Below are 27,021 nucleotides of genomic sequence, written 5' to 3'. Positions count from 1 at the left end.
AATGACGCCAATGGCGAAGCGCAGGAACCTGTGGTGAAATTCTGCGATAGGGACATGCAGATAGGCGTCCCGGATGTCCACCGACACGAGGAACTCCCCTGGAAAAAGAGAAGCAATAACGGAGCAGAGGGATTCCATCCGGAACCTCCGCACCCGCAGGGACTTGTTTCACAGCTTCAGGTCTAGGACCGGACGCACTGATCCCTCCTTCTCTGGCACTACAGAGATTTGAGTAGAAACCTGCCCCCTGTTCCTCCAGCGGAACTGGGACAACTACTCCCCTGACCAGAAGGGAAGAAACCGCTTGTAAAAGGGCCGAAGCTCGGGCCGGATCCCCCGGAATACGAGACTGAAAGAAACGTTCCGGAGGTCTGGAAACGAAATAAATAAAATAAATAAATAAAAATTGCACGTGAAAAAAATTATATATATATATATATATATATATATATATATATATATAGCGCGCGGGAATATGAAGAAAGGCAGACCCCCGGCTCCGAAAATGGCGCCCACCGCCAGGATACAGGGGACAAGAAGGAATCCCTCCTCCCTCTCAACCAGCCGGCCCTCTCACAGGTAAGCCCTAAACAACAGTGTCACAGTGTGAGCACGGGGGGGAGGGGAAGCTGCAGGAGAGCCGATGTACTTATCCGAGTCCTGCAGTCTTCACCCTCTGTTCCGGACCAGCAGGAGGTCACCTCTTCAGTCATCTGGCAAAAGGAGTGGCAGTGCACTGGATAGAGGGCAGGACTAGGTGACCCTGGATCTGGTAGGCCACCGGAACTGCAGGTCGAGCCCGGTTCCACTTATCTTCTGGGGGGAAAAGGAGGTAGCCCATTCGACCCCGGCGCTTGCTCCACTGAGAGACCAGGGACGCACCAAAAAAAATAAAAAATAGGAGACGAAAAAACTACAGGGACAAGCTAAAACTGAGGTCCTCCTGTTGGAGCATGGGGGTATAGCCAGTGGAGGAGGAGCTGTTTTTTATTATTTTCATAGTGTCTCTTCCTAGTGGTGGCTTAAGCTATACCCATGGTCTGTGTCCCCCAATGGAATGGGCGAGAAATTTAGAATATTTTTTATGGCACAAGCCACAGGTTGGAGAACACTGACTCAGACCACGCACTGAAATATACCCTGTACTGGTACAACAAGTAGTGTAAACGCTAGCGCTTTTCTGTGAAAAATCTGCAGTATTTACAGTAGTAGTAAGTGGATGAGATTCTGACAAATGACATATTTTCAGCACCAGAATCCACTGCGGTGTGGATCTTACATTCCCAGCATGTCAATTGTGGTTGGGGACTTCTGTTGCAGATTTGCAATCCAGACTGCATCAAATCCTCAGCACTCCCACACCAAGATCTGCAGCACTAGTTGGTGCACATTTTGGCCACCACTGTGGACCCACCAGAAGCGGCGCGGCCATACCCTAATGGATCCTTGTGCTAATGATTGCTATTGACTTGAACATGCAGCCTGATGAAGGCGCGGTCTGCAACAGCGGGGACCAGGAAAATACAATTATAAGTATGGGGGTCAGACATATTGCCTCCATTCAAAATAACTACTCCCAGCTTACTTTACATGGCCTATAAATTTGGACAGATTGTCACAGAGGGGGCCCTCCCCTCAGAACACCCCTCTATAAAGCAGAAGGGACAAGCACCAAGTAAGAGATGCTCTTAATTACTGTCTCTCCACTGTATAAATATTAATAGACATCACAATGACGATGGAGACGTGTCATTGTCACAAACCTTTGGACATGATAAAAATTGACGTTAGCCTAGTCCTTTCAACTGAAAACTAGCAAAATTGCATCAAAACCTTAGCATTTTTCCATAATTGTTGGTACTGATTTTACATCTGAATATACCCCAGGCCTTTATCTAAGGCAGAGAAGATTCATGCTGCACGTGGTTACGGATTTCCAGTAAAAGCCTAACACTTATGGCTCCGGCTATAAATAAATAACCGGTAAATGATACATGACTCTCTATTACCTGCTATGTTTTCTGACTTATATTGCATTAGTACAGTAGTGCATTACTGAACCTACCTGGCCCATTTCCACAACGCATATTCTTCAGATCTCAGCACGCCCACGGACTATCTGTGAGACTTGCCACCTGGCCTGCTGCCATATTGTAGAAAACTACTGAATACCTCTTATCAGAAAAGCAAAAAAACAAACAAAAAAAAAAAAACACAGGGTGTCCCAGGGAGGGGTAAAGGACAGTGCCCGCCCAATGCGACCACAAAGGACACCCTTAAAGGGTAACTCGGCACAAGCTCCCGAGTACAACAGCAGAAACACAAGAAAATGGAGCTCATAGTACCAAAATATAAAAATACGTATTTTATTAGAGCATGATTAAAATTACATAAATGAAAAAAACTGTAAATGTGATGCCATTAACAGGATAAAGTAAGAGCAGAGGACAGAAAAGAAAAAGCGCCACCCTGGGGAAGCACACAGGTCAAAAATACAGTATATCTAATGATCATAGGGAAATACTGGGTCCAGTGCCCAACCTATGAGAAAGGACAATGAAGCTAATGTATATAGGTGAGACAGTGGTCAGCATAGGCACCCCCACATGGCAGTAAAAAAAATGGTATGTTAAACAAATAAAGGTAAAGGGTAAACAGACCAACCATAATGACCAGGTGTAGTAAGGCACCAAGGTCGTATTGCCAAGAAGGGAGTAACAAGAGGACCAGAGCTCACCTAACCAGGACTGTGTGCTGGATTACCCAGGATGGCGCTACCCCAACGCTTCCTAATTCATTCATGACACAAGGACAGTACAGGGTGCATCCTGAAAGAGATTCCTGCTAGGATTTGATTTACATGCATGTTTGGATAAAAAGTATTTTTGCAGTATGGTTTTATGAAACATTTTTCACCATTTGGCTGCTGCGGCTTCCGTGTATCACATCATATAGCAGCCGCAGAGTGACATGCATAGTGAAATCTATGCTGCAGTCTCCCTCCTTTCCCGAGTTAATGGAATTATTTTTTTTTTTTTTAAATCAGGAGCAGGAGCAACGCCACCCCCTCCCTGCTCCTAGAGACTAATTTGCATATTACAAAATTGTGCCGTAAGGGGGGCATCAATAAACATAACAATAGCAGAGTTGGATTCTGCTGACATTAGCACATCGCTAATGTCAGACCGTTTAAGAGGGTTAATTCTGGTGACAGAAACCCTTTAAAAACTGAAGCCATGTCCGCTGTCTCCCCTACTGTATGTGATCGTTATGGAACATCTAGCTAATGCATTACGAGCTAACCCAGATGTCACGGGCATACAGTTGGGGAGCGAGCATCATAAATTGGCACTTTATGCTGACGACCTTCTTATGTATGTTTCAAATCCTCATGTCACTGTCCCATCTATCCTACATGAATTCCATAGGTTCGGCCTCCTGAGCAACTTTAAAATGAATCCCTCCAAAAGCGAGATGCTCAATATTTCACTTCCTACGGAGGTAGCTTCCCAAATTCAAAGCAACTTTCCCTTTCAATGGCAGACCATTAGTATAACATATTTGGGTTTGCAGATCCCGAAACAGCTTCACCTACTATATCCTCTTAATTACCTGCCATTGCAGAAGAAGGTGTTGGAAGACTTGCAGAAATTCTCTCTGAAGCGCATCTCATGGTTTGGTAGGCTCGGGGTCGTTAAGATGGACGTTCTTCCGAGATTTCTGTATGTCTTTCAAACTATCCCGATAAGCGTTCCAGGTGGATATTTTGCGGTTCTTCAGAAGGCCATTAATCGGTTCATTTGGAATTCAGGTAGGTCTAGGATCGGTTCTAAGGTGCTGACTAAACATAGAGATAAGGGAGGGTTGGGCCTACCAGATCTTAAGGTATATCATGCATCAGCATTAGTGATGAGGATCATAAACTGGTCAGTTAGGGATTCCCCGAAACTCTGGATTAGGATGGAGAGAGAGCTCTCCCCACTAGATTTATCGATAGCACCATGGCTTACCAACCGCCCAGCTCAAGAGTGTTGGCCTTTTTTGGTGAGACACGCCTTGGCCTGCTGGGATTATTGGACCTTGAAGTTTCAGATTTCGCACAAAAGAGGTCCCATGACTCCAATTATGGGTAACCCTGACTTCATGGCAGGAGAAAGGGCATCCAATTTTCTAATCTGGCACAAATCCCAATACCCTAGGATCCGTGACGCTATGACGCAACAACGCTTGCAAGAATATGGTTCCCTTGTATCTGATGGCAGGCAGAATGGCTCCACATGGCTTGCATATGCTCAGTTGCAGTCTTTCTTCCATAGTCTGTTTGATCACAGGTCATGTCCTGACATGACGTCTTTTGACAATATCTATATGAAGCCTGATATTCACTGCAAGCTTATCTCACAGCTGTATGGAGTTCTAATGGATAGTAGTAATCCTGATTTAGCCCCGTTTTTTAGAAAATGGGAATCTGATCTAAAACTTTCCTTGTCCAAGGAGGATGTCCTGAAGGTGTGTGCACTCTCTCATGGATTGTCTATGGCTGCGCATGCAAAGGAGAAGAACTTTAAGATTCTGTCCAGGTGGTATTATTGCCCTTTGACTCTCAGTAAGATGTTCCCAAGTGTCTCTAACATGTGCTGGAGATGCAATTCAGCGGTGGGGTCCATGCTGCATATATGGTGGGAATGCCCAATAATAAAGAAATTCTGGGACCAGGTGTTCCTCATTTGTAACAAATTCACAGGTAAAACGGTTCCTAACTCCCCTGGGATTGCTCTTCTATCACTTATCCCTGGCTCGATAGCTAGTATTAAGAAAAATCCATTACGGTTCTTTTTAATAGCAGCGCGTATGGTAATTCCACGCCAGTGGAAGAAGACAGAGGCTCCCTCTCTCTGTGCATGGGCGTCCGAAATTAGAAGTTTGATACGAATGGAAGAGCTGACAGCGCTTTCGCAGGGTACAGAGAGCAGGTTCTACGGTAAATGGAATCCTTTGTTGGATTTTGTACAATCTCCTGAGTTTTCAAGGCTAATAGGGGAACTAAGTAACACAGGGCGGGGAGGGTTGGGAACTGGGGTGTAATAGTTTTACAGTTTGCATCTTGTATTTCATTCTCTGGTGATAGCAGTCTGGTTATCTACATAGCGTAGGTAGTTTTCTTGGGGGTCACGAGTGTGTGTGTTCCCCTTTTTCTTTTCTTTTCTTTCTTTTCCTTTTACATGTGCCTGTACTGGGAGATAGTTCATCCTTGTATGCTACATGTGTTTTGCCTCCCTTGATTTTTGTTGGGTCTCTGGGGGTGAGGGACAAGATTATTAATCTGCTATATGATATGAATATTGCAGTGTATTTGAGTATGTTCTCTTTATTTCTAATATTCTGTACTTATCGATACTATTTGTTCATGCTGATTGTTATTGACAATGTGGATCCTGCGTGATCCTATATATTTTTATGGTACTAGTGTCGCTTAATGCTCAAGTGCTTATTGAGTGAATTTGACACATTTTGAAAATAATAAAGTGGAGTAAACATAAAAACTGAAGCCATGAGGTCAGTGTAAACATGGGTCTCAGCTGCAGGAGTCACTCCAGTCCCAGGGGCTAAATGCGACTAATGTTTTAGAGGAAATCATCTAGATGTTTCTAAGAATACTTCTTAGAAGAGGGAAGTAGGAGGTCACTCTATTTGGCATACATGATCCGCCCTGGCAGAGAGAATGAGAGCTGCAGCCAGCCGGTGTGTCTACATGTCATCCACATTACTGATTCATCACCGATGTCCTCTGGCTGAGGTCAGGTCTGAATAGACGTCTTCACCACCAGTAAATGGCAGAACAGAACCACCAGGGAATCCTATGACTCAGAGAGCGCCAAGATTTCAGCTAAGGGTCTGGTCACACTTGACTTGTCCTCTTCTGTTAAAAGGAGTGCGTCATCAGAAAAATGACCAAAAGGGTTTTTCAGGACTTCGTTATTGATGACTTATCCTTGGGACAGGTCATCAGCATCAGATTGTTGACGTCGGACCCCCAGCACCCCCGCCGATTAACTGATCGTACTAGTTGCGGCACCAGAACTATACATCTCCATACACTATGTATGCTGGTGCCTCGATACTGCGGCGCTGCTCTGGAAAGATGAGCAGATGATGTTCTTGACAGAACAGACAATGTCTTCTTCTAAGTCAATTTTTCTTTTTACACAGAGATCAGTTGGCGATGTGTAAGGAGACTCACACAGCAGTGAATCACACATAGATGACCATACAGCTCTGCGCCCCTGTGTGGAAGCTCCACGCTCTCTCTCCTACAGCAGAAAGGGCACTCCCACTGAGCTATTTCAGGTAGATACCTGATGCAGAAAGGACACAGCCCGTGAGCTGTGAGAATGACAGGTGATATACTGTAGAAAACTTGTGGCACTCCAATGTGTGCTTTGGAGTAGGGTTCCCACACCGCTAATTTACAAATAATAAGAACTCCAACATAAAAGGTATGTTACAAGAAGGAATCGCTCTTTATTTGATAGGTGGCTGTATAAATCATGGAAAGTTTCGGCCGACACGGCCTTTTTCAAACTGGTGCCGCTTGTGGTGAAAGAGACAGGAAGAGTGCGCTGTATGGAAGGATGTGCGCACGCTCTTCCTATAGCACATCCTTCCATACAGCGCACACTCTCCCTATGGCACATCTTTCTATACAGCGCACGCTCTTCCTATGGCACATCCTGCCAAACAGCACAAGCTCTTCCATACAGCACACGCTCTTCCTATAGAACATCCTTGCATACAGCGCACGCTCTTCCTATAGCACATCCTTCCATACAGCGCACGCTCTTCCTATAGCACATCCTTCCATACAGCGCACGCTCTTCCTATAGCACATCCTTCCATACAGCGCACGCTCTTCCTATAGCACATCCTTCCATACAGCACACGCTCTTCCTATAGCACATCCTTCCATACAGCGCACGCTCTTCCTATGGCACATCCTTCCATACAGCGCATGCTCTTCCTATAGCACATCCTTCCATACAGTGCACGCTCTTCCTATAGCACATCCTTCCATACAGCGCATACTCTCCCTATGGCACATCTTTCTATACAGCGCACGCTCTTCCTATGGCACATCCTTCCATACATCGCACGCTCTTCCTATAGCACATCCCTCCATACAGCGCACGCTCTTTCTATAGCACATCCTTCCATACAGCGCATGCTCTTCCTATAGCACATCCTTCCATACAGCGCACGCTCTTCCATAAAGTGCACGTTCTTCCTATAGCACATCCTTCCATACAGCGAATGCTCTTCCTATGGCACATCCTTCCATACAGCGCACACTCTTCCTATAGCACATCCTTTAATACAGAGCACACTCTTCCTATAGCACATCCTTCCATACAGCGAATGCTCTTCCTATGGCACATCTTTCGATATAGCGCACGCTCTTCCTATAGCACATCCCTCCATACAGCACACGCTCTTCCTATACCACATCCTTCCATACAGCGCATGCTCTTCCTATAGAACATCCTTCCATACAGCGCATGCTCTTCCTATAGAACATCCTTCCATACAGCGCATGCTCTTCCTATAGAACATCCTTCCATACAGCGCACGCTCTTCCATAAAGTGCACGTTCTTCCTATAGCACATCCTTCCATACAGCGCACACTCTTCCTATAGCACATCCTTTAATACAGCGCACACTCTTCCTATAGCACATCCTTCCATACAGCGAATGCTCTTCCTATAGCACATCCTTCCATACAGCGCACGCTCTTCCTATGGCACATCTTTCGATACAGCGCACGCTCTTCCTATAGCACATCCTTTAACTGAATTTCAACATACACACAATCCTTTGTTTTGGCAGGAGTGTTTGATGCAAATTCTGCCTTGGCAGTGACCCTGTCCATCCAGAAGTTTATAGTACAGGACAGGGACCAGAAGGTGGCTGAAGGAAGTCAGAAAGGGAGTAGGAGAGTGCAGGGGTCAACCATTTAAATGGGCAGCAATGGCGCTTTCCTTCCATGGAGAGGTGAACTATGAACACAGCATAAGGACTCATGCACACGGCCATAGCCGTTTTTGCAGTCCACAAAACATGAATACCAGCCGTGTGCATTCCGCAATGGAAGGTCTGGCCCCTGATAGAACAGTCCTATCGTTGTCCGTAATGCGAATAATTGGACACGCTCTATTCTTTTGCAGAACGGCCATGCGGACACGAAATGTCAATTCTGGCTTTTTTGCGGCCCCATTGAACTGAATGTTTCTGAAAAAAAGAAAGGAACGTGCATGGAAAAAAATATAAGTTCCTGTGCTTGAGCCCTTAACCAGTAAAAGAGAGAGGCACACAGGCCTACCTATTACCTTACAGAATCCAAAACCAGACTCTATAAAGAAGCAATGGATCCATAAGCTACTGACAACCGATTGATTCTGCTGAAGATAATAACCCTTTTAATGGATACATTTTTTCCATAAAAAATAAAATAAAATAAAAATAAGGGAACCTTGACAGTTTGTCTGCCTCACCAACTTTGAATGGTGGAGCGCCTATCAAACATACATCCTCACCAAAATAAAACTGTGCAAGGAGAGGCACCAGGTTTAGGTGATGGATGGAGGATTTATCCCACCTGGTGCAGCTGCTGCTCCCGCCTGCTGTGGGTCCCGATATGGAGGATCTGAAAGAGCTGCTACTCCAAGTTATTAGGATTTAATGGTTAAGAATTTTACAACGCGTTTCGGAGACATACCTTCACCAGGCACAAAACAAATGGAACCTTTGCTGAAAGTTTTGCAACTAATCTGCCACATAGGAATATACACAAAGCACCAAAACAACATGAGGCCTCAGTTATCAAACCCGTCTAGCTGTAAATCATCTGTCGGCCATAGTAACCAGAGTTTGTCTTTCATTTCTCCACAGCATTTTAAAGTGGTTGTCACACGAAACATATGCTACATTTTTCAAAACAGAACCTGGATCTGAATACTTTTGTAATTGCATGTAATTAAAAATCTAGTATAACCAGTGAGTTATTTATTAAAATGCATCTGTATAGCGCCACCTGCTGCTTGTTCTTTTGCTTATTTCTTGTCCATCTCACTGAGGTGGTCGCGCATGCTCAGTTTAAATCTTCAACCCATCGTATCTTCTGTTAGAAGCTGTTCCAGTTACAGGAAAAGGGCTACAGCAGAAAGGACACGCTCCCTGAACTGCCAGCCTGAGAAAAAAATCTAGCAACACAATTGAAGCAATGAGTGGGGAGATCTCTGGATCCATGTGAGGTACAGGTCTGGTTCTAGCTTTGATAACAAGAGATTGGCATGTACTAGATTATGTTTATGTATGATTTTCATTTTTTACATCAATTATGGCATAACCCCTTTAGGGAATGGAAGCTGGGGTGTGACTGGTTTCTATGGGCAACAAGGCCAATTTTACTATTAAGCAAAGCCTTCCTGGCAGCATAAAATCATATTCTCAGTTACAAGAGGAAGGTGAGGTTATTCTGAGCCTTCGTGCTGGATATATCAGGAAACTGAGAACAGCGTCAAAAGTCTTCAGACAGCAAAACATGGCTATTTATACAGAGTTCTCATTCATACATTTCCTCTTTCCTGGAAAGGTCATGCTTACAGTTAGAAAGACTTTCTATTAATAAAAATGTCCACTAAAGGAGCCTCCATCGGGGGATCTCCCGGGCTGTTCTGGCATTTTTGGCGCCAGTAACAGCACAGTCTGCTACAAAATATACCAGAACCCCTACTGACCCCGTACAAGTGAGCTGGATTTGTCAGTGTCAGGAGATGGATCCATCGCAGCCTCATGACTTCCATTCTACACGGAAGCCATTCATAGAAAAACGCAGCCAGGTTTTCGATGACAGATTCACACGAACGTATGGCTGTGGTGCCCGTAGTGCGAACCACTACAAGGGCACTGGCCGTGCGCTCTCTGTGCTGCGGACACGGACCCATTGACTTGAATTGGTCCGCAAGATACGGCAAAAGATAGGACATGTCCTATCTTTTACAGAGCAGAGGCACAGATTGAAAGCCCACAGAAGTGCTTCCGTGGGCTTTTGGGTCCATGCCTCCGCACTGCAAAAGATAAGACAAGATATGTCCTATCTTTTGCGGTATTTTGCGGATCACGGACCTATTCAAGTCAATGGGTCCGCACTGCAGCATAGAGTTCACGCAGCCGGTCCCCGTGTATTGTGGACCACTATTTGCTGTCCGCAGCAGGGGCATGGCGACCATATGGTCGTGTGAATGAGCCCTTAAAAAGGGATTGTCCACTACTAAATATCATGTTCACTGTATAAATCATAAAAATGAAAAATTGTCTGCCATGTAAACTGTCAGATGAAATGCAGAATGTAAAAGTAAATTCCCCATTAAAAGTGCCCTGTCTGACCCAGGAAGAAGTACAGATCGCAAGGACTAGATGGCATACACCCCCGCATTCTAAGAGAATTAAGTAATGTCAATACCCTTATTTCTGATATTTAAGGACTCTATACTGACAGGTTGTGTTCCACAGGATTGGCGCATAGCCAATGTGGTGCCAATATTCAAAAACTATAGGCCGGTAAGTTTAACATCTGTAGTGGGTAAACTGAAGCTTTTCTAAGAGATGCTATCAGCATGGCTTCATGAGCGATCGGTCATGCCAAACTAATTTAATCAGCTTCTATGAGGAGGTAAGTTCTAGACTTGACAGCGGCGAATCAATGGATGTCGTGTATCTGGACTTCTCCAAAGCATTTGACACTGTACCACATAAAAGGTCAGTATATAAAATGAGAATGCTCGGACTGGGAGAAAACATCTGTATGTGGGTAAGTAACTGGCTGAGTGATAGAAAACAGAGGGTGGTTATTAACGGTACACACTCAGAATGGGTCACTGTCACTAGTGGGGTACCTCAGGGGTCAGTATTGGGCCCTATTCTCTTCAATATATTTATTAATGATCTTGTAGAAGGCTTGCATAGTCAAATAAAAAAAATTGCAGATGACACTAAACTGTGTAAAGTAATTAACGCGGAAGAGGACAGTCTACTGCTACAGAGGGATCTGGATAGATTGGAAGCTTGGGCAGATAAGTGGTAGATGAGGTTTAACACTGACAAATGTAAGGTTATGCACATGAGAAGGAATTATGCAAGTCACCCGTACATACAAAAATGGTAAAACACTGGCTAACTCCGACATGGAAAAGGACCTAGGAATTTTAGTGAATAGCAAACTAAGCTGTAGAAACCAGTGTCAGGCAGCTGCTGCCAAGGCCAATAAGATAATGGGTTGCATCAAAAGGGGCATAGATGCCCGTGATGAGAACATAGTCCTGCCACTTTACAAATCACTAGTCAGACCACACATGGAGTACTGTGTACAGTTCTGGGCTCCTGTGAATAAGGCAGACATAGCAGAGCTGGAGAGGGTTCAGAGGAGGGCAACTAAAGTAATAACTGGAATGGATGGCCTACAGTACCCTGAAAGATTATAAACATTATCCCATCATCTATTTATCCCCAGGACTGTGACGAAGGGACATCCTCTGCGTCTGGAGGAAAGAAGGTTTGTACACAAACATAGAAGAGGATTCTTTACGGTAAGAGCAGTGAGACTATGGAACTGTCTGCCTGAGGAGGTGGTGATGGTGAGTACAATAAAGGAATTCAAGAGGGGCCTGGATGTATTTCTGGAGCGTAATAATATTACAGGCTATAGCTACTAGAGAGGGGTCGTTGATCCAGGGAGTTATTCTGATTGCCTGATTGGAGTCGGGAAGGAATTTTTTTCCCCTTAAGTGGGGATAATTGGCTTCTACCTCACAAGGTTTTTTTGCCTTCCTCTGGATCAACTTGCAGGATGACAGGCCGAACTGGATGGACAAATGTCTTTTTTCGGCCTTAAAAACTATGTTACTATGTTACTATATACAGGCTGTTAAAATCCATCAGTGTTCCTCAACTCCAGTCCTCAGGGTCTACCTGCCGGTCACGATTTGAGAATATCCCAGAGAATGAATACCCGTGGAAAGTCCTGGCGCACAGACACTAAAGCATATCACCTGCTCAATACTAAGGACATCCTGAAATCATGACCGGTAGGTGGGCCCTGAAGACTGGAATTGAGGAACACTGCTGTAAATAGTTATGGCATTTAGTGTGGTGGTCACAGCGCATGTAACGTTCAAAACCGCCTAAAGAGCAGAGTACTGGTGGACATGTATGCTCAGCCACCCGCCCCAAAGTGATCCTCAGTTCAATGCAGAGCAGCTAATAGGAATAGCTGTCTGTCCTGCATGTCTACTTGCCAGCTGAAGTTAAATGGCAGAATAGCTCAGAAGTCTCCCTTCTGCAGGGTACGTAAGGAGAGACTATAATCTTCCGGAGGGGGAAGGAGTCTGATTCTGTCCAGAGCCGACCCCAGCAGCAGCGCTCAGGTGGACACATGGAAACAAACACATTATGAGCAGTGATGGCCAGTTCGCCCGCGAACACATGCAAGCTGCCATCTTAACTCACAAGTCCGGCGAGGCACAGGTAAGCCCTTACCTGTGCCTGTGAGCGAGCCGCTCTGAAATCAAATGCGGTCACCGGGAGCAGGCAGTTCCGAGAACAGCCCGATGAAGGCCCCCGGTGGCTGTTCTCGGAACTGCCTGCTCCCAGTGACCGCATTTGATTTCAGACCGGCTCACGCACAGGGACAGGTAAGGGCTTACCTGTGCCTCGCCGGACTTGCGAGTTAAGATGGCAGCCCGCATGTGAACACGGCAAACTGGCCATCACTGATTATGAGAAAGGTATTTCTATGCTGGAAACACAGTAAATTAATAGCTCTTAACAGTTCAGGACTTTTTGCAAGAAAATCATTAAAGGAATAACCCTTTTTACCATTACATCAGAAATTGACGGATCCCACAATATATACTGCTCTGAACCTACTAGATATTGAGTCTCCTGTACAAGATATACAAACTGAAATTAAGACAGATTTATTTTTCTATTTAGGGAAGGGGAATGATCTAAAAGATACTTTAATTACTAAAAGGTGCTAAGGTATCGCATCACTCCAAATTATATGGAAACAGTGGCACGTGATGTCACCAAGCTGCCCCTGAATCACACATGATACTGTGTGGACAAATGCCACAAAAGACATATGACCTTTCCAATGTGATGAGACTGCTCTGCATGCTTTGTACATATCCTCTGCTGACTACAACCAAAAAAGGGGGGGGGGCATAAAGCGACCTTCCACACAGTGCACCACCACGAGGATGGAAGCCTGCTAGACTGGTTTAACACATAACTGGTTGTCTACCCATGGAGAATGTCTAACTAGAAAGGGGTCAGTCACTAAGTAAAACTTCACTTTTAATAGTTAAAGAGGTAAAATAAAAGGAAGCCCTTACAGACAAACAAATATTGACCCCACTGGTCGTGGGTGAAAGACCGTCAAGAGTGAAAAAGGCTGGGTGGGTGCCCACACCATCTAATAAACACAGAAAGACAAAAAAAATAAAAAATTGTCTCCCCATTGTGGAAAGGGATGTCTCTTTTTTCATGTGTATACCTCTGTAAGCTTTTTGCCCCTGGATCTGCCACATTTTCCATTCATTCTCTGTATAGGGCCTTTTAGGGTCATTAAAGTAGGATCAGGTTCCAGCCGGGGCCACCCCTTGCAGGGTTTTTTGGACCCCGTATTTAGGAGTATATAGGGTGAACTAGGCCAAGTAGGGTTCTCCCCTTGGGCCTGTTTAGCCACCCGCCAGTCCCATTTGGGTGCCTTCCGTGATACTTAGTTCTGCACAATTTTTTGGGGAATATACTTTCCACAATGGGGAGACAATAGTTTTTTTGTCTTTCTGTGTTTATTAGACGGTGTGGGCACCCACCCAGCCTTTTGATGGCTACACTCGGTGCTCTTGACAGTCTTTCACCCACAACTAGCTGAGCTCCGAGTCAGTCAATATTTGTTTGTTTGTCTGTAGGGGCTTCCTTTATTTTAGCTCTTTAACTATTAAAAGTGAAGTTTTACTTAGTGACTGCCCCCTTTCTAGTTCCTTTTGCTCAGTGTTGTAGCAGTATCCAGGGTTAGGTACACCATTACCTGTCTTCCCTGATTGACCAATCTATTTGAACGTCTAACTAGAACATGTTCCCTAATGAGCGTCTTCCAACCAACGTTTTGGATGATTTGTTTCTTCTGAACATTGTTAAGGAACCCTAGGTGCCCCGCGTAGCAGACCACCTTCCTGGAAACTAATTGACACTGCATTTTCAGTTAACACCACAAGGTATCAGCAACTCAGCAATAAACATACAAAATTATAAGATTAAAGGGGCTGTCCAGTTTCAAGAGAAAAACGCAACAACTCAGGTGATCAGGCGCAATCAGTCAGGTAAGTAATCATCTATTCTTTATTATAGGTCGTTCATCCGAGTTGTTTGGTTTCCTCCTGAAACTGGACATTCCCTTTAACTGCATCATAACTAGTACTATTAAAGCTGGCAATACACGTTAGATGATTGAGGACTAATGTTTACGGGAATGTTCCCCAGATGGAAGATAAATGAAAGGTTAGGCATGTTGGACTTTAATATACCTGATCCAGTTGTTCTCCTGGAAGATTAGATGGTGCCAAAGTTTATTCCCCTCTCCCTCCCAACAGCACATGCATGCTAATCCGAGCAGAGTCTGCATGTGTATGTGAGGGTCGGGCTGTAGGTTGATAGATCTTTCTAAAGTATATGGTCAGCTTCACACTGCAGATCCTCCAGTTTTAACATTTCCAAACCCCAAAACTTGTTTTCTCTGGGCTTCTACTGTATATTAATGGCCTAACCTCCTCAGGAGAGGTCATCAATATCTGATCGGTGGGAGTTCGACATGGTACCCCTGCTGTTCAGCTGTTTGAATAAGCCAGGGAGCCTTCAAAAAACTAAGCCAGTTTTCCTTTACGCCAAATCTTCCCCATTGTGGGCGGAGCATCTCAGGAATTCTTTGGTGGTGTTTAAGAGTCCCTGCGCCAGATATCAGTCACTATTTAGGCCCCCAGTTCCATGCCTAATCCACAATTGTGCTCAGCGGTAAAATGTTAAAGGGTTATTCCCACCTGACACAGTGGGGGCACATCGCTAGCATATGCCCCCAATTTCTGATAGGTGCAGGTCCCACATCAGGAATGAATGGACGGTGGATGCACATGCCCGGTCCGCCCTCCCAGACTTTGCAGGCTCTGTTCTAGGTATAGGTGCGGGTCCCAGAGGAGGATTTGCGATAGTATCACAGGCAAATCCCGGTATCGAATCGATACGGTACAAAAGTATGAATTGGGTATCGATAATTCGATACCCGGTGCAATCGTAGCTGGGAGCAGTGGTTACATGAGGGCAGACACATGGTGAACATGCTACAGACAGCCCACCAGTAGAGAGGATCATTTGATCCACCCGCAAGCACAAGCAGCTCCCACAGTTTCATTGTCCACCATTCAGACACAGGCGGCCTCACACCCCTGTCTCTGCCTGGACCATTTCCAGGCACTTAGCAGAAGAAAATTTGGTGTCATGGTGCCCATTATGTGTCCTGCCATTGATAGCCAGCCACCATTGCCTTCATTTGCGGTATTGTGAACGAGAAACTTGGACTGTTACAGACTGGAACCGTATCGTCTTTAGCATTTATGGGACCAGCTGGGACATCAGCAAGCTACTAGTGTGCAGGATCTACAGGTCCAGATGCAACATCTGTGGCCAAATGTGCTGCAGGATACCGTACAGAACCTGTATACCTCCATGCCCAGCCGTATCTCTTCTCGTATCCAGGCTAGAGGCCGCATCTCTTCTCGTATCCAGGCTAGAGGCCGTATCTCTTCTCGTATCCAGGCTAGAGGCCGTATCTCCTCTCGTATCCAGGCTAGAGGCCGTATCTCTTCTCGTATCCAGGCTAGAGGCCGTATCTCTTCTCGTATCCAGGCTAGAGGCCGTATCTCTTCTCGTATCCAGGCTAGAGGCCGTATCTCTTCTCGTATCCAGGCTAGAGGCCGTATCTCTTCTCGTATCCAGGCTAGAGGCCGTATCTCTTCTCGTATCCAGGCTAGAGGCCGTATCCCTTCTCGTATCCAGGCTAGGAGGCCGTATCTCTTCTCGTATCCAGGCTAGAGGCCGTATCCCTTCTCGTATCCAGGCTAGGAGGCCGTATCTCTTCTCGTATCCAGGCTAGAGGCCGTATCTCTTCTCGTATCCAGGCTAGGAGGCCGTATCCCTTCTCGTATCCAGGCTAGGAGGCCGTATCGCTTCTCGTATCCAGGCTAGAGGCCGTATCTCATCTTGTATCCAGGCTAGAGGCCGTACAACAGGTCCTAGAGCCTTCTTTCAGCTGTACAGTTTTCCCCAATAAACTTCTCCTTTTCCTCTAATATTGTAATCACATAGAAAGGTTCACTCACCTTGGTGCAGGATTTTTTGTCAACGAGTGTAGTCTGCATCTGACAGCAGCAGATTCTTCTTTACACGGGATGATGTGCTGCTAACAATGAATTATCATGCCATATAAAGGGTACAAATAACCAACAAACTAGAAAATGCTGGGAGGGAGCACGTTTATGATCAGAAGAATGAATGCTTCCATCTGCACAGACTGAATAGTATCAGGCTATGCGGAGACACGCCCCAAACAGGTAACATCCTGATGTATCTTTCTGTGCATAGACTTCTAGTAGGAATAAAAAGGTGCTGCTGGAACCTGTTTCAATTGTTGAATTCCCAGACAACCCCTTTAAGACAGCATCTGCTGAGTAGCCCACCTCCAGTGTCTGATCACTGACCTTTAACCCCTCAGATGCTGCAGTCAATTCTGCGATGGGATCATAGGAGCAGTTCAGTTGCTATGGCAGTCAGGAGCCTTCTGAAGGGGCTCAAATGGAACACAGTAATTTTCCTGTAGACTACAATGGTAAAGCACTGCAAGTCTATGGTAGCAGCGATCTAATAATCACATGTTCCAGTACCATTTAAAAAGGTAGAAATGTTTAAAAAAATAAAATAAAAATAAAATATATATATATATATATATAATAATAATAATAATAATAATAAAATTATTTAAAATTCAAATCTCCATTGTGCATATAAAAATTAAAAAAAATAAAGACCACCATCACTGAAAAAACGCAAATTATAAAAGTATTTATCCCCTATGATAAAACAGCATGACAGTAAAGAAATCGAAAGGGACGAATTGCTCTCTTTCTTCACCTCCCCAGACTGAACAAAAAGTGAACATAAAGTCATACATACTTCAATATAAAATGACAGATCACCCTGCAAAAATCAACCCTACGGGCTCTTTCACACGAGCAGATGCCGTGCATGTCATCCGCAGCGTGAATGACAGCCAAGGCAGTTCAGGACAGCAGAGACACGGATAATGCTCTGTGCTTCTCTGATCTTTTTGCTAGAAAATCACGGTGACAACTTCATCTCACTGTGATTTTGTAGTAAAAAGATCACAGAGAGGCACGGAGCATTATCAATCATGTTAATGCTCCGTGTCCCTGCTGTCCAGAGCGCAGCGTGGCTGTCATTCACGCTGTGGATGACACGCACGGGATCCACTCGTGTGAAAGAGCCCTAATGGTAAATGTAGAGGCAGATTATGTGCTGTTTTTCTGCGTGGAATTTTTGTGTGGAAAAAAAAACACAGCGTAACACAATACCAGCAAAGTACCGTATATGAGATCTTCTAAATCCCATGTATGCTTTGCATTTTTCCTTCTGTGCAGAAAGGGACGTGCGGTTTTAAAACGTCAATTGTTTGTGCAATTCTGCACCTTCCGTGGTTTTCCCCACAGACCTCAACTGCATTGTTAACCACTTCAGCCCCGCTAGCTGAAACCCCCTTAATGACCAGGCCACTTTTTACACTTCTGCACTACACTACTTTCACCGTTTATTGCTCGGTGATGCAACTTACCACCCAAATGAATTTTACCTCCTTTTCTTCTCACTAATAGAGCTTTCATTTGGTGCTGACATTTTTACTTTTTTTGTTATTAATCGAAATTTAACGATTTTTTTGCAAAAAAATGAAATTTTTCACTTTAGGTTGTAAAATTTAGCCAAAAAAACGACATCCATATATAAATTTTTCGCTAAATTTATTGTTCTACATGTCTTTGATTAAAAAAAAATGTTTGGGTAAAAAAAAAAAAAAATTGTTTCGGTAAAAGTTATAGCGTTTACAAACTATGGTGCAAAAATGTGAATTTCCGCTTTTTGAAACAGCTCTGACTTTCTGAGCACCTGTCATGTTTCCTGAGGTTCTACAATGCCCAGACAGTACAAACACCCCACAAATGACCCCATTTCGGAAAGTAGACACCCTAAGGTATTCACTGATGGGCATAGTGAGTTCATAAAACTTTTTATTTTTTGTCACAAGTTAGCGGAAAATGATGATTTATTTTTTATTTTATTTTTTTCTTACAAAGTCTCATATTCCACTAACGTGTGCCAAAAAATAAAAAATTCTAGGAACTCGCCATGCCCCTCACGGAATACCCTGAGGTGTCTTCTTTCCAAAATGGGGTCACTTGTGGGGTAGTTATACTGCCCTGGCATTTTAGGGGCCCAGATGCGTGAGAAGTAGTTTGCAATCAAAATCTGTAAAAAATGACCGGTGAAATCCGAAAGGTGCTCTTTGGAATGTGTACCCCTTTGCCCACCTAGGCTGCAAAAAAGTGTCACACATCTGGTATCGCCGTACTCAGGAGAAGTTGGGGAATGTGTTTTGGGGTGTCATTTTACATATACCCATGCTGGGTGAGATAAATATCTTGGTCAAATGCCAACTTTGTATAAAAAAAAAAAAAAAAAGGGAAATGTTGTCTTTTGCCAAGATATTTCTCTCACCCAGCATGGGTATATGCAAAATGACACCCCAAAACACATTCCCCAACTTCTCCTGAGTACGGCGATACCAGATGTGTGACACTTTTTTGCAGCCTAGATGCGCAAAGCGGCCCAAATTCCTTTTAGGAGGGTATTTTTAGACATTTGGATCCCAGACTTCTTCTCACGCTTTCAGGCCCCTAAAATGCCAGGGCAGTGTAAATACCCCACATGTGACCCCATTTTGGAAAGATGACACCCCAAGGTATTCAATGAGGGGCATGCAGAGTTCATAGAATTTTTTATTTTTTTTGCACAAGTTAGCGGAAATAGATTTTTTTTTGAATTTTCTCACAAAGTCTCCCTTTCCGCTAACTTGGGACAAAAGTTTAAATCTTTCATGGACTCAATATGCCCCTCACGGAATACCTTGGGGTGTCTTCTTTCCGAAATGGGGTCACATGTAGGGTATTTATACTGCCCTGGCATTTTAGGGGCCCTAAAGCGTGAGAAGAAGTCTGGAATATAAATGTCTAAAAAAAAATTTACGCATTTGGATTCCGTGAGGGGTATGGTGAGTTCATGTGAGATTTTATTTTTTTACACAAGTTAGTGGAATATGAGACTTTGTAAGAAAAAAACAAACAAAAAAAAAAAAATATTTCCGCTAACTTGGGCCCAAAAAATGTCTGAATGGAGCCTTACAGGGGGTGATCAATGACAGGGGGGTGATCACCCATATAGACTCCCTGATCACCCCCCTGTAAGGCTCCAGTCAGACGTCCGTATGATTTTTACGGATCCACGGATCGGATCCGCAAAACACATACGGACGTCTGAATGGAGCCTTACAGGGGGGTGATCAATGACGGGGGTGATCAGGGAGTGTATATGAGGTGATCACCCCCCCCTGTCATTGATCAGCCCCCTGTAAGGCTCCATTCAGACGTCCGTATGTGTTTTGCGGATCCGATCCATGTATCCGTGGATCCGTAAAAATCATACGGACGTCTGAATGGAGTCTTACAGGGTGGTGATCAATGACAGGGGGGTGATCAGGGAGTCTATATGGGGTGATCAGTGGTTCATAAGGGGTTAATAAGTGACGGGGGGGGGGTGTAGTTTAGTGGTGTCTGGTGCTACTTTACTGAGCTACCTGTGTCCTCTGGTGGTCGATCCAAGCAAAAGGGACCACCAGAGGACCAGGTAGCAGGTATATTAGACACTGTTATCAAAACAGCGTCTAATATACCTGTTAGGGGTTAAAAAAATAAAAAATCGCATCTCCAGCCTGCCAGCGAACGATCGCCGCTGGCAGGCTGGAGATCCCCTCGCTTACCTTCCGTTCCTGTGAACGCGCGCGCCTGTGTGCGCGCGTTTACAGGAAATCTCGGCTATCGCGGGAGGACGCGTATATGCGTCCACCCAGAAGAGCAGGGCCGCCGCCAGGACGCAATCCTGTGTACGGCGGTCCTGAGCAGGTTAATATACACATAAAGGGAGTAATTTATTATACTGAAATACACCTATATCAGGCATATTTCAGGCGAAGATGGTGGCAGAACTGTTAGTTGCGCCGCAATCTGCGATTTTACCCCACTCACACCAGGTCTAAAATTGTGGGCATGGCGTGGACAGGGAAGGGGGTTGGGCCCGCAGGTCCGTCTTATTCATCATTTTCTAAGCTTGTTTTAGTAGTAGAAAATGGTCTGTGTGCAAGACAGCAAGGAAGCGGACTTAGATTAGAATTTAGATTTAGAACTAGCGCTGGATGCGTCGAAGTTATGGAGAGGCCGTTCTAAAACACCAGTCTTATTAAATGACCCCCAAAATCTTTACAAAAAACACGTATGGATTTGTTTGCTTTTGTGTGTGCAGATTTAGTGCAGACTTTTTGCAGATTTTCTGCACAAATATCTTCAGAATATATATATATATGTTATGGTTAACATTTTTTAAAAAAAAAGGATTAAAACAGCAAAAACTATGTAAATTTGGCATCACTGTAATCCTACTGACTGCAGAGTAAAAGGTAATGAGTCAATTTTACTACACAGTGAAATCAAAACTAAACCCATAACACCATGGCAGAATTGCATTTTTTCCAATGCCAAACTTTTCAGATTTTAGATACATTTTGTTCCAGCTTCTCACTACATCGTACGGAATATTAAATGGTGTAATTAACAACAAGCAATGTGAACAGGAAAGTAAAAAAATAATAGCTTTTGAAAGGGTTTGCTCCAGGGAATTTATTTTTAATTTTTTGCTAAACGTGCCATATAAATCTTAATTTTTACAGTTTTTGTTGTATTTTTGCTTTGTATGACAGCCACAAGTCACCACCTCCCTTTTATTACAGGACTTATGTCGTCACTAGCCACACGTGCAGTAGGAGGTAGTAGCAAGAGCTTTATCCGTGCCAGCTTCCATGCGCCAATGAAAGAGGAAATAGACCGTAATACTTCTTTGCTTGTCCTTGGATAGGACAGGACATTGCTGGGGCCAACCACAAGACACTTGTAAAAGAAGATGAGAAGTGTGACGACTGAAAATTAAAACTTAAGTATTAAACTATGACACAGAATATGTAATGCAGAAGGACACGATTAGTGGAAAGTCCCCTAAGTAGATTATAAGCCTAGGATTCAAAATACATTCCAAAATGTATACGGCTTTGCGATAAGCCATATATACCATAGGGTACGTATCCATTACAGATCCTGTATTATGTGCCCCATTTATTTTACTGCCCATTTTGCTGCAGTGCATGCAATTACATATAATCCCACACAAGGAGACTTTCCCCTGCTGAGGCTGAGCCAAGGATCTGGTACAAGATTCTCGATTACATGTGAGTGGGCAGCGGAGGAGGGGGAGCAGCACTTACTGCTAATCTCAAGCCTTTCCTATTAACCTTCTACAAGGAGGATCACTAATGCCGTACTACAGAGAGGAAGACGATAAGTAATGGGCGCACTTCTGGAGAAGACGTTACAACGCCAACAAAACGGCGAGTAGCTGTCAGCAGGATCGATCCTATTAAACCAGGCACACTCAGGGTTGATCCCGCTGATCAAAATGATACCCGTCTTATGGCATTCCCAAGGGGAAAAAAAGGCTTTTATTTGTCATGCAAATGAGGGCTCTCTTACAAAAAAGGGTGTGGCCTAGACGCTGCAGTAGTGACGTCCTAATTTGCATAAAGAATAAAAGCCTTTTCTCACAAGAACACTGCCACCGATTTTCACACGACAGATATTGTCTTGATCATCAGGATCAACCCTTCCAGGCAGCGTGACTGATTAACTTGGGTTGATCCAGCTGACAGATGAGGAAAAAGTGCTTGTTTTTATTAATAGGGTTTTCATATTGATGGCGCATCCTCAAGATAGGTCATCAATATGAGATTGCCGGGGGTCAGAATCAACTGTTTGAGGAAGTCGCGGCGATCACCGGGTCTCTGGTGAGCGACGTGCCCTACTCGCAGCTTACCAAGCACAGGGGCGTACATAGTATAGCGACCATGCTTGGCAATGGAGCTCAACTGAATGGGGCTGAGCTTAGGCCATGAGACCGATGAACGCGAAGTCACATAGGAAGAAGCCTAAGCTGATAGGTGGGGTGTCGAGAATAGACCTATCCCGAAGATAGCCCATCAATATTAAAATCCTGGAGAACCCCTTTTAAATTATCATTAGTGGGACGAAAGAACATTTGTCACATGGCGGCCCTTATATAATGGTACAAGAAGAAAGACAGAATCATCCACTTCTTATCTCCGACATTGTATCCCTCCAGTGTAGGAAGCAGCTGTCCTATAATTCAACAATCTCAGCTTCAGTTACCAGTAGGACACTGATCCAGGGAGACAGTACTCTGGTGACAAGGACTTTTTGTCCTAAAATTTAAGGGAATCTGTCACCAGGTTTAAAGAAAATGTGTCACCCAAAATGTTATTTGCCAGTTAAAACCAGATAGCGACACACATCCTTTTTTTCTAATCTGTTTTTATCTGATTGTAGAATTTTTTAATTCTGTTTACTGAACATGAGTATGGAGGTGGCCATCTTGCCTGAGCTATTCTTAATAGCACTTACAGTACACAGCATTAAAAAAATTGCGTTACAGCCACAGACACAATGTTCTGGAGGGGACCTCAGTGACTTCGATGGGAAGGTTTTCTAGGCATGGTCTGAGACCCGTGCAGAGGTCATTGTACAAGGAAAGAGCAGACAATCACCTACTTGTCTTATCTATACACAGAGGTGATATCACTACAGGCAAGATTAGAATGACAGATAAGCAGGTAACTGCAGCAAAGTGATCTGTACAGACCAAGAAGTGGCGCCTATTATTAGGCTTAGTGGCCAGTGTGAAAACGGCAGGATTTTTTGTTTTAGTTTAAATATAAAAAGTGACATGAAAAATTCAAAATAACATAAAAAAATGTGTTAAACATAAAAAAGTGATTTAAACAGCAGGTCATATTCTGATGACACATTCCCTTTAAGCTGCTTTATCCAAAGACAGCATATAGTAGTGACAGGGCCTCTGATTTCAGCTCTGCATCATTTTTTCCTATGAAAACTTTTTCAGCAGCGCATAGAGTCCGCGTAATCCCCCTATACACATACTCTCACCACTGATTGACAGCTTTCTCCCTATACTTTCAATTAGTGGCAGGTGGTTTGGGGGGCTGCCTGCTTAAGACAACTTCACCCCAGAACTGAGAACTGACTCCACACATATTATACTTATGACACCAATATAATAACCGGATCAGTAGTTTTAATACTACGAAGAGGGCAAAAACATGTAAACTGAGCCACAAACAAATTGCACGCCACACTTCGGTGAGAAAGTGGTAAATACAAACTTTGTTAAAAGGTAAAATATTACAATACAGTACATAGATAATTATTTTAGACAGCAGCCATAACAAAATGGAGGACACAAAACCAAGGAGGAGGCTGAGGGGTCAGCATATACGGGACACTGCGAACAGCATGAAAAAAAGCAGACATCCACATTCACCTGTCTATAGGGTGTATGAAACTCCCGGACAAAACCAAGGAAGAAGGAAAGGGCAAAAGTGACATGTGGAAAAACATAAATGTAGTAAATACCCGCCGTGTGCTGGCTCCTCAGCAGCCGCCTCCCAACGCCGTGTCGCCAGACACGCTGGCTCCTCAGCCACCGCCTCGCCAGACACGCTGGCTTCTTCCGGAAGAAGCCAGCGTGTCTGGCGACACAGCATTGGGAGGCGGCTGCTGAGGAGCCAGCACACGGCAGGTATTTACTACATTTATGTTTTTCCACATGTCACTTTTGCCCTTTCCTTCTTCCTTGGTTTTGTCCGGGAGTTTCCCGTATGTGCTGACCCCTCAGCCTCCTCCTTGGTTTTGTGTCCTCCATTTTGTTATGGCTGCTGTCTAAAATAATTATCTATGTACTGTATTGTAATATTTTACCTTTAATAAAGTTTGTATTTACCACTTTCTCACCGAAGTGTGGCGTTGCAATTTGTTTGTGGCACATATTATACTTAGTGGAAATGGTCACCGATACTTCAATACTTTATAAGTAAGCAGCCGTTACCTCTGGATGCTTCTCCAGATTCCTCCTGGTTTCTGAAGAGATCCTGCTCTGGCTGGACGTATCCACACACTTTGGAGGACTGGAGACGGGACACTTCTCTGATGTCTTCAGCCCGGTAGACCAGCAGATTATCTCTCGAGGTGTTCCCAGTAAATCTCCACAGAGGCTGAAAAAAAAGATCTGAAATTAGCGGAGTCGTGTTTTAGTTTAGCTAGTGGCAGGTGCAATACATCCTGTGGGGCAAGCAGTCTGCCCAAATCTGCAAAGCAATGTGGATGAGCAGACATGATGCTAGGGACTGGGCAGCGTGCCAGGTCTAAGAACCACATGGATTGGAAGGGGTAGTCATTTTAAAGGGGTCGTGTCAAGTATGAAAGTTATCCCTTTCAACAGGATAGGACATGACTAACTGATTAGTGTGGGTCTGACAGCTGGGACCCCCACAGATCCAGAGAACAGAGATCCTAGGTCCCCATCCTGATGTAGCGGCAGGCCGAGCTCCAGTGCTCTCCTATGGGAACATGGGATCCCCATTCTTGGGATCAATTCTACAAGGAGGACTGAAGCTTATTGGGAACTCCCATGAAGTGGAATATTTGATGGTATAAATACATAACATCTTGGTTAAAGTTTACTGTTACATTGATCATTCTGCACTTCTTCTTGCAGGAAATACAGAACACTTAAGTATGACTCACTAATCAACTGAAATTTAAAGGGGTTCTGCAGTTTTTTTAAACTGATGATCTATCTTCTGGATAGATCATCTGCATCTGATCGGCGGGGGTCCGACACCCGGGACACCTGCCGATCAGCTGTTTGAGCAGGCAGCAGCGCTGGCAGTAGTGCTGCGGCCTTCTCGCTGTTTACCGCAAGCCCAGTGACGTCGCGACTAGTATCAATGGCCTAGGCGGGGCTAAGCTCCATTCAAATGAACAGAGATTAGCACCGCCCAGGCCATTGAGTCTAGTCATGATGTCACTGGGCTTGCGGTAAACAGCGAAACTACTGCCAGCGCCGCTGCCTTTTCAAACAGCTGATCGGCAAGGGTCCCGGGTGTCAGACCCCTGCCGATCAGATGCTGATGATCTATTCAGAGGATAGATCATCAGTTTAAAAAAACTGCAGAACCGCTGGACTAGATTTGGAGGTCTGTAATGCTAAGGCTCCAAGATTTCAAAAAATAAAATAAAAAATATAATATATATATATATATATATATATATTTACACACACACACACACACACACACACACACACACACACACACACCACTTATACAAGAGTGATCCACATGGCCCAATACAACAGCTGAAATAGAATAATAATATACACTATGATACCTATTGAGAATTCCTACCTCAACGTTATATTCCTCCCCATCTGTTGTGATCCGTGCTGTAAAATCGCCATCACCAATGTGCGCAATAACCTTTGAATTGTGCTCCCCTAAAAATAAAAATACATATTAAATTTTGGCATTATACATTAGGTTTCGGCATGTTCAACTGCCCATGTAATGTGTATGGAGCCTCCGACTCTCCCTAACAGATGATGTCAGGGGAAATAAGGATCAAGCATACTGGACTTCAACTGCCCGATCCTTTTGTTCTCCGTTCTCAGCTTCCCATTCACTGAACTGAGCATGCATATGTATGAGATTAGGAGGGATAGCTGCCAGGCCATCGCTTGTCCCCATAGAAAATCATTGTCCCGGCGCAGCAGACGGCTGTTTATACACCACGGTCTAGTGCGCAGGAAAGATTTTCCGTGCTGACGGACCGACATGATCACAGATGAACGAGAATTGGGTGACTGCCGACACCTTTTACACTGTCAGATTAGCGGGAAACAGCATTTATACAAATGCTCTTCCCAGATCATCAGTCCATGTAAAAGGACCCTTAGAACACCATAGTCTTCTGTGGTGCTCTAACTCTCGACCTCACTGACTGCGGGAGGTCCATATTATGAGTGCAAAAAAGCACCCATATAATAATTGCCTGAAAATTATCTACAAGTTGGCAATAAACCCTTAATTTGCCCCACAGAATGATATCTAGGGGTCACAAATACTCTCAACGGTTTCTCTCTATTGAGGAACCTCATAGATGGATTTAGAGGGGTGTGTAACACAACGGCAAATTATCTTTAAAAATCACAACTAATTAGAAAATGTTCATGTCTGTAGAAGCTTCTCATCAATAGAGGACAAGGGTAAGAAACTGTAAATTAAAAGGGTTTTCTGAAATTTTTATACTGATGGCCTGTCTTCAGAGTAGGTCATCAGTATCTGAATTGATGGGGGTCTGACACCAGGGATCCCTGCCGATCAGCTGTTTGTGAAGGCACCGGTGCGCTGTGGACTTCTCTCAGCTCACCAAGCACAGCGCCGTACATTGTATAGTGTCTGTGCTTAGTATCGCGCTCAGCCCCTTTTTTTTACTTCTATGGGGCTGAGATGCGCCTAGGCCACGTGACTGATGAAC

General features: G+C 44.3%; 1 protein-coding gene across 1 annotated transcript in view; it reads right to left on the bottom strand.

Moving 5' to 3' along the window:
- The window catches only part of LOC122934891 (disintegrin and metalloproteinase domain-containing protein 17-like), a 79,985-nt gene that overhangs the window by 30,818 nt on the left and 22,146 nt on the right, over positions 1 to 27,021 (bottom strand). The window contains exons 5-6 of the mRNA XM_044290548.1: positions 25,893 to 25,981; positions 24,533 to 24,698 (exon numbers count right to left, since the gene is read on the bottom strand). Coding sequence (XP_044146483.1) covers positions 24,533 to 24,698; positions 25,893 to 25,981 — 255 coding nt within the window. The remainder of the gene's footprint in view (positions 1 to 24,532; positions 24,699 to 25,892; positions 25,982 to 27,021) is intronic.

The sequence above is a fragment of the Bufo gargarizans genome, chromosome 4 (assembly GCF_014858855.1).
Source record: "Bufo gargarizans isolate SCDJY-AF-19 chromosome 4, ASM1485885v1, whole genome shotgun sequence".
NCBI classification, from domain to species: Eukaryota; Metazoa; Chordata; class Amphibia; order Anura; family Bufonidae; genus Bufo; species Bufo gargarizans.
Note: the sequence above shows the minus strand (reverse complement) of the source record. Positions and strands in the feature narration are given on the sequence as shown.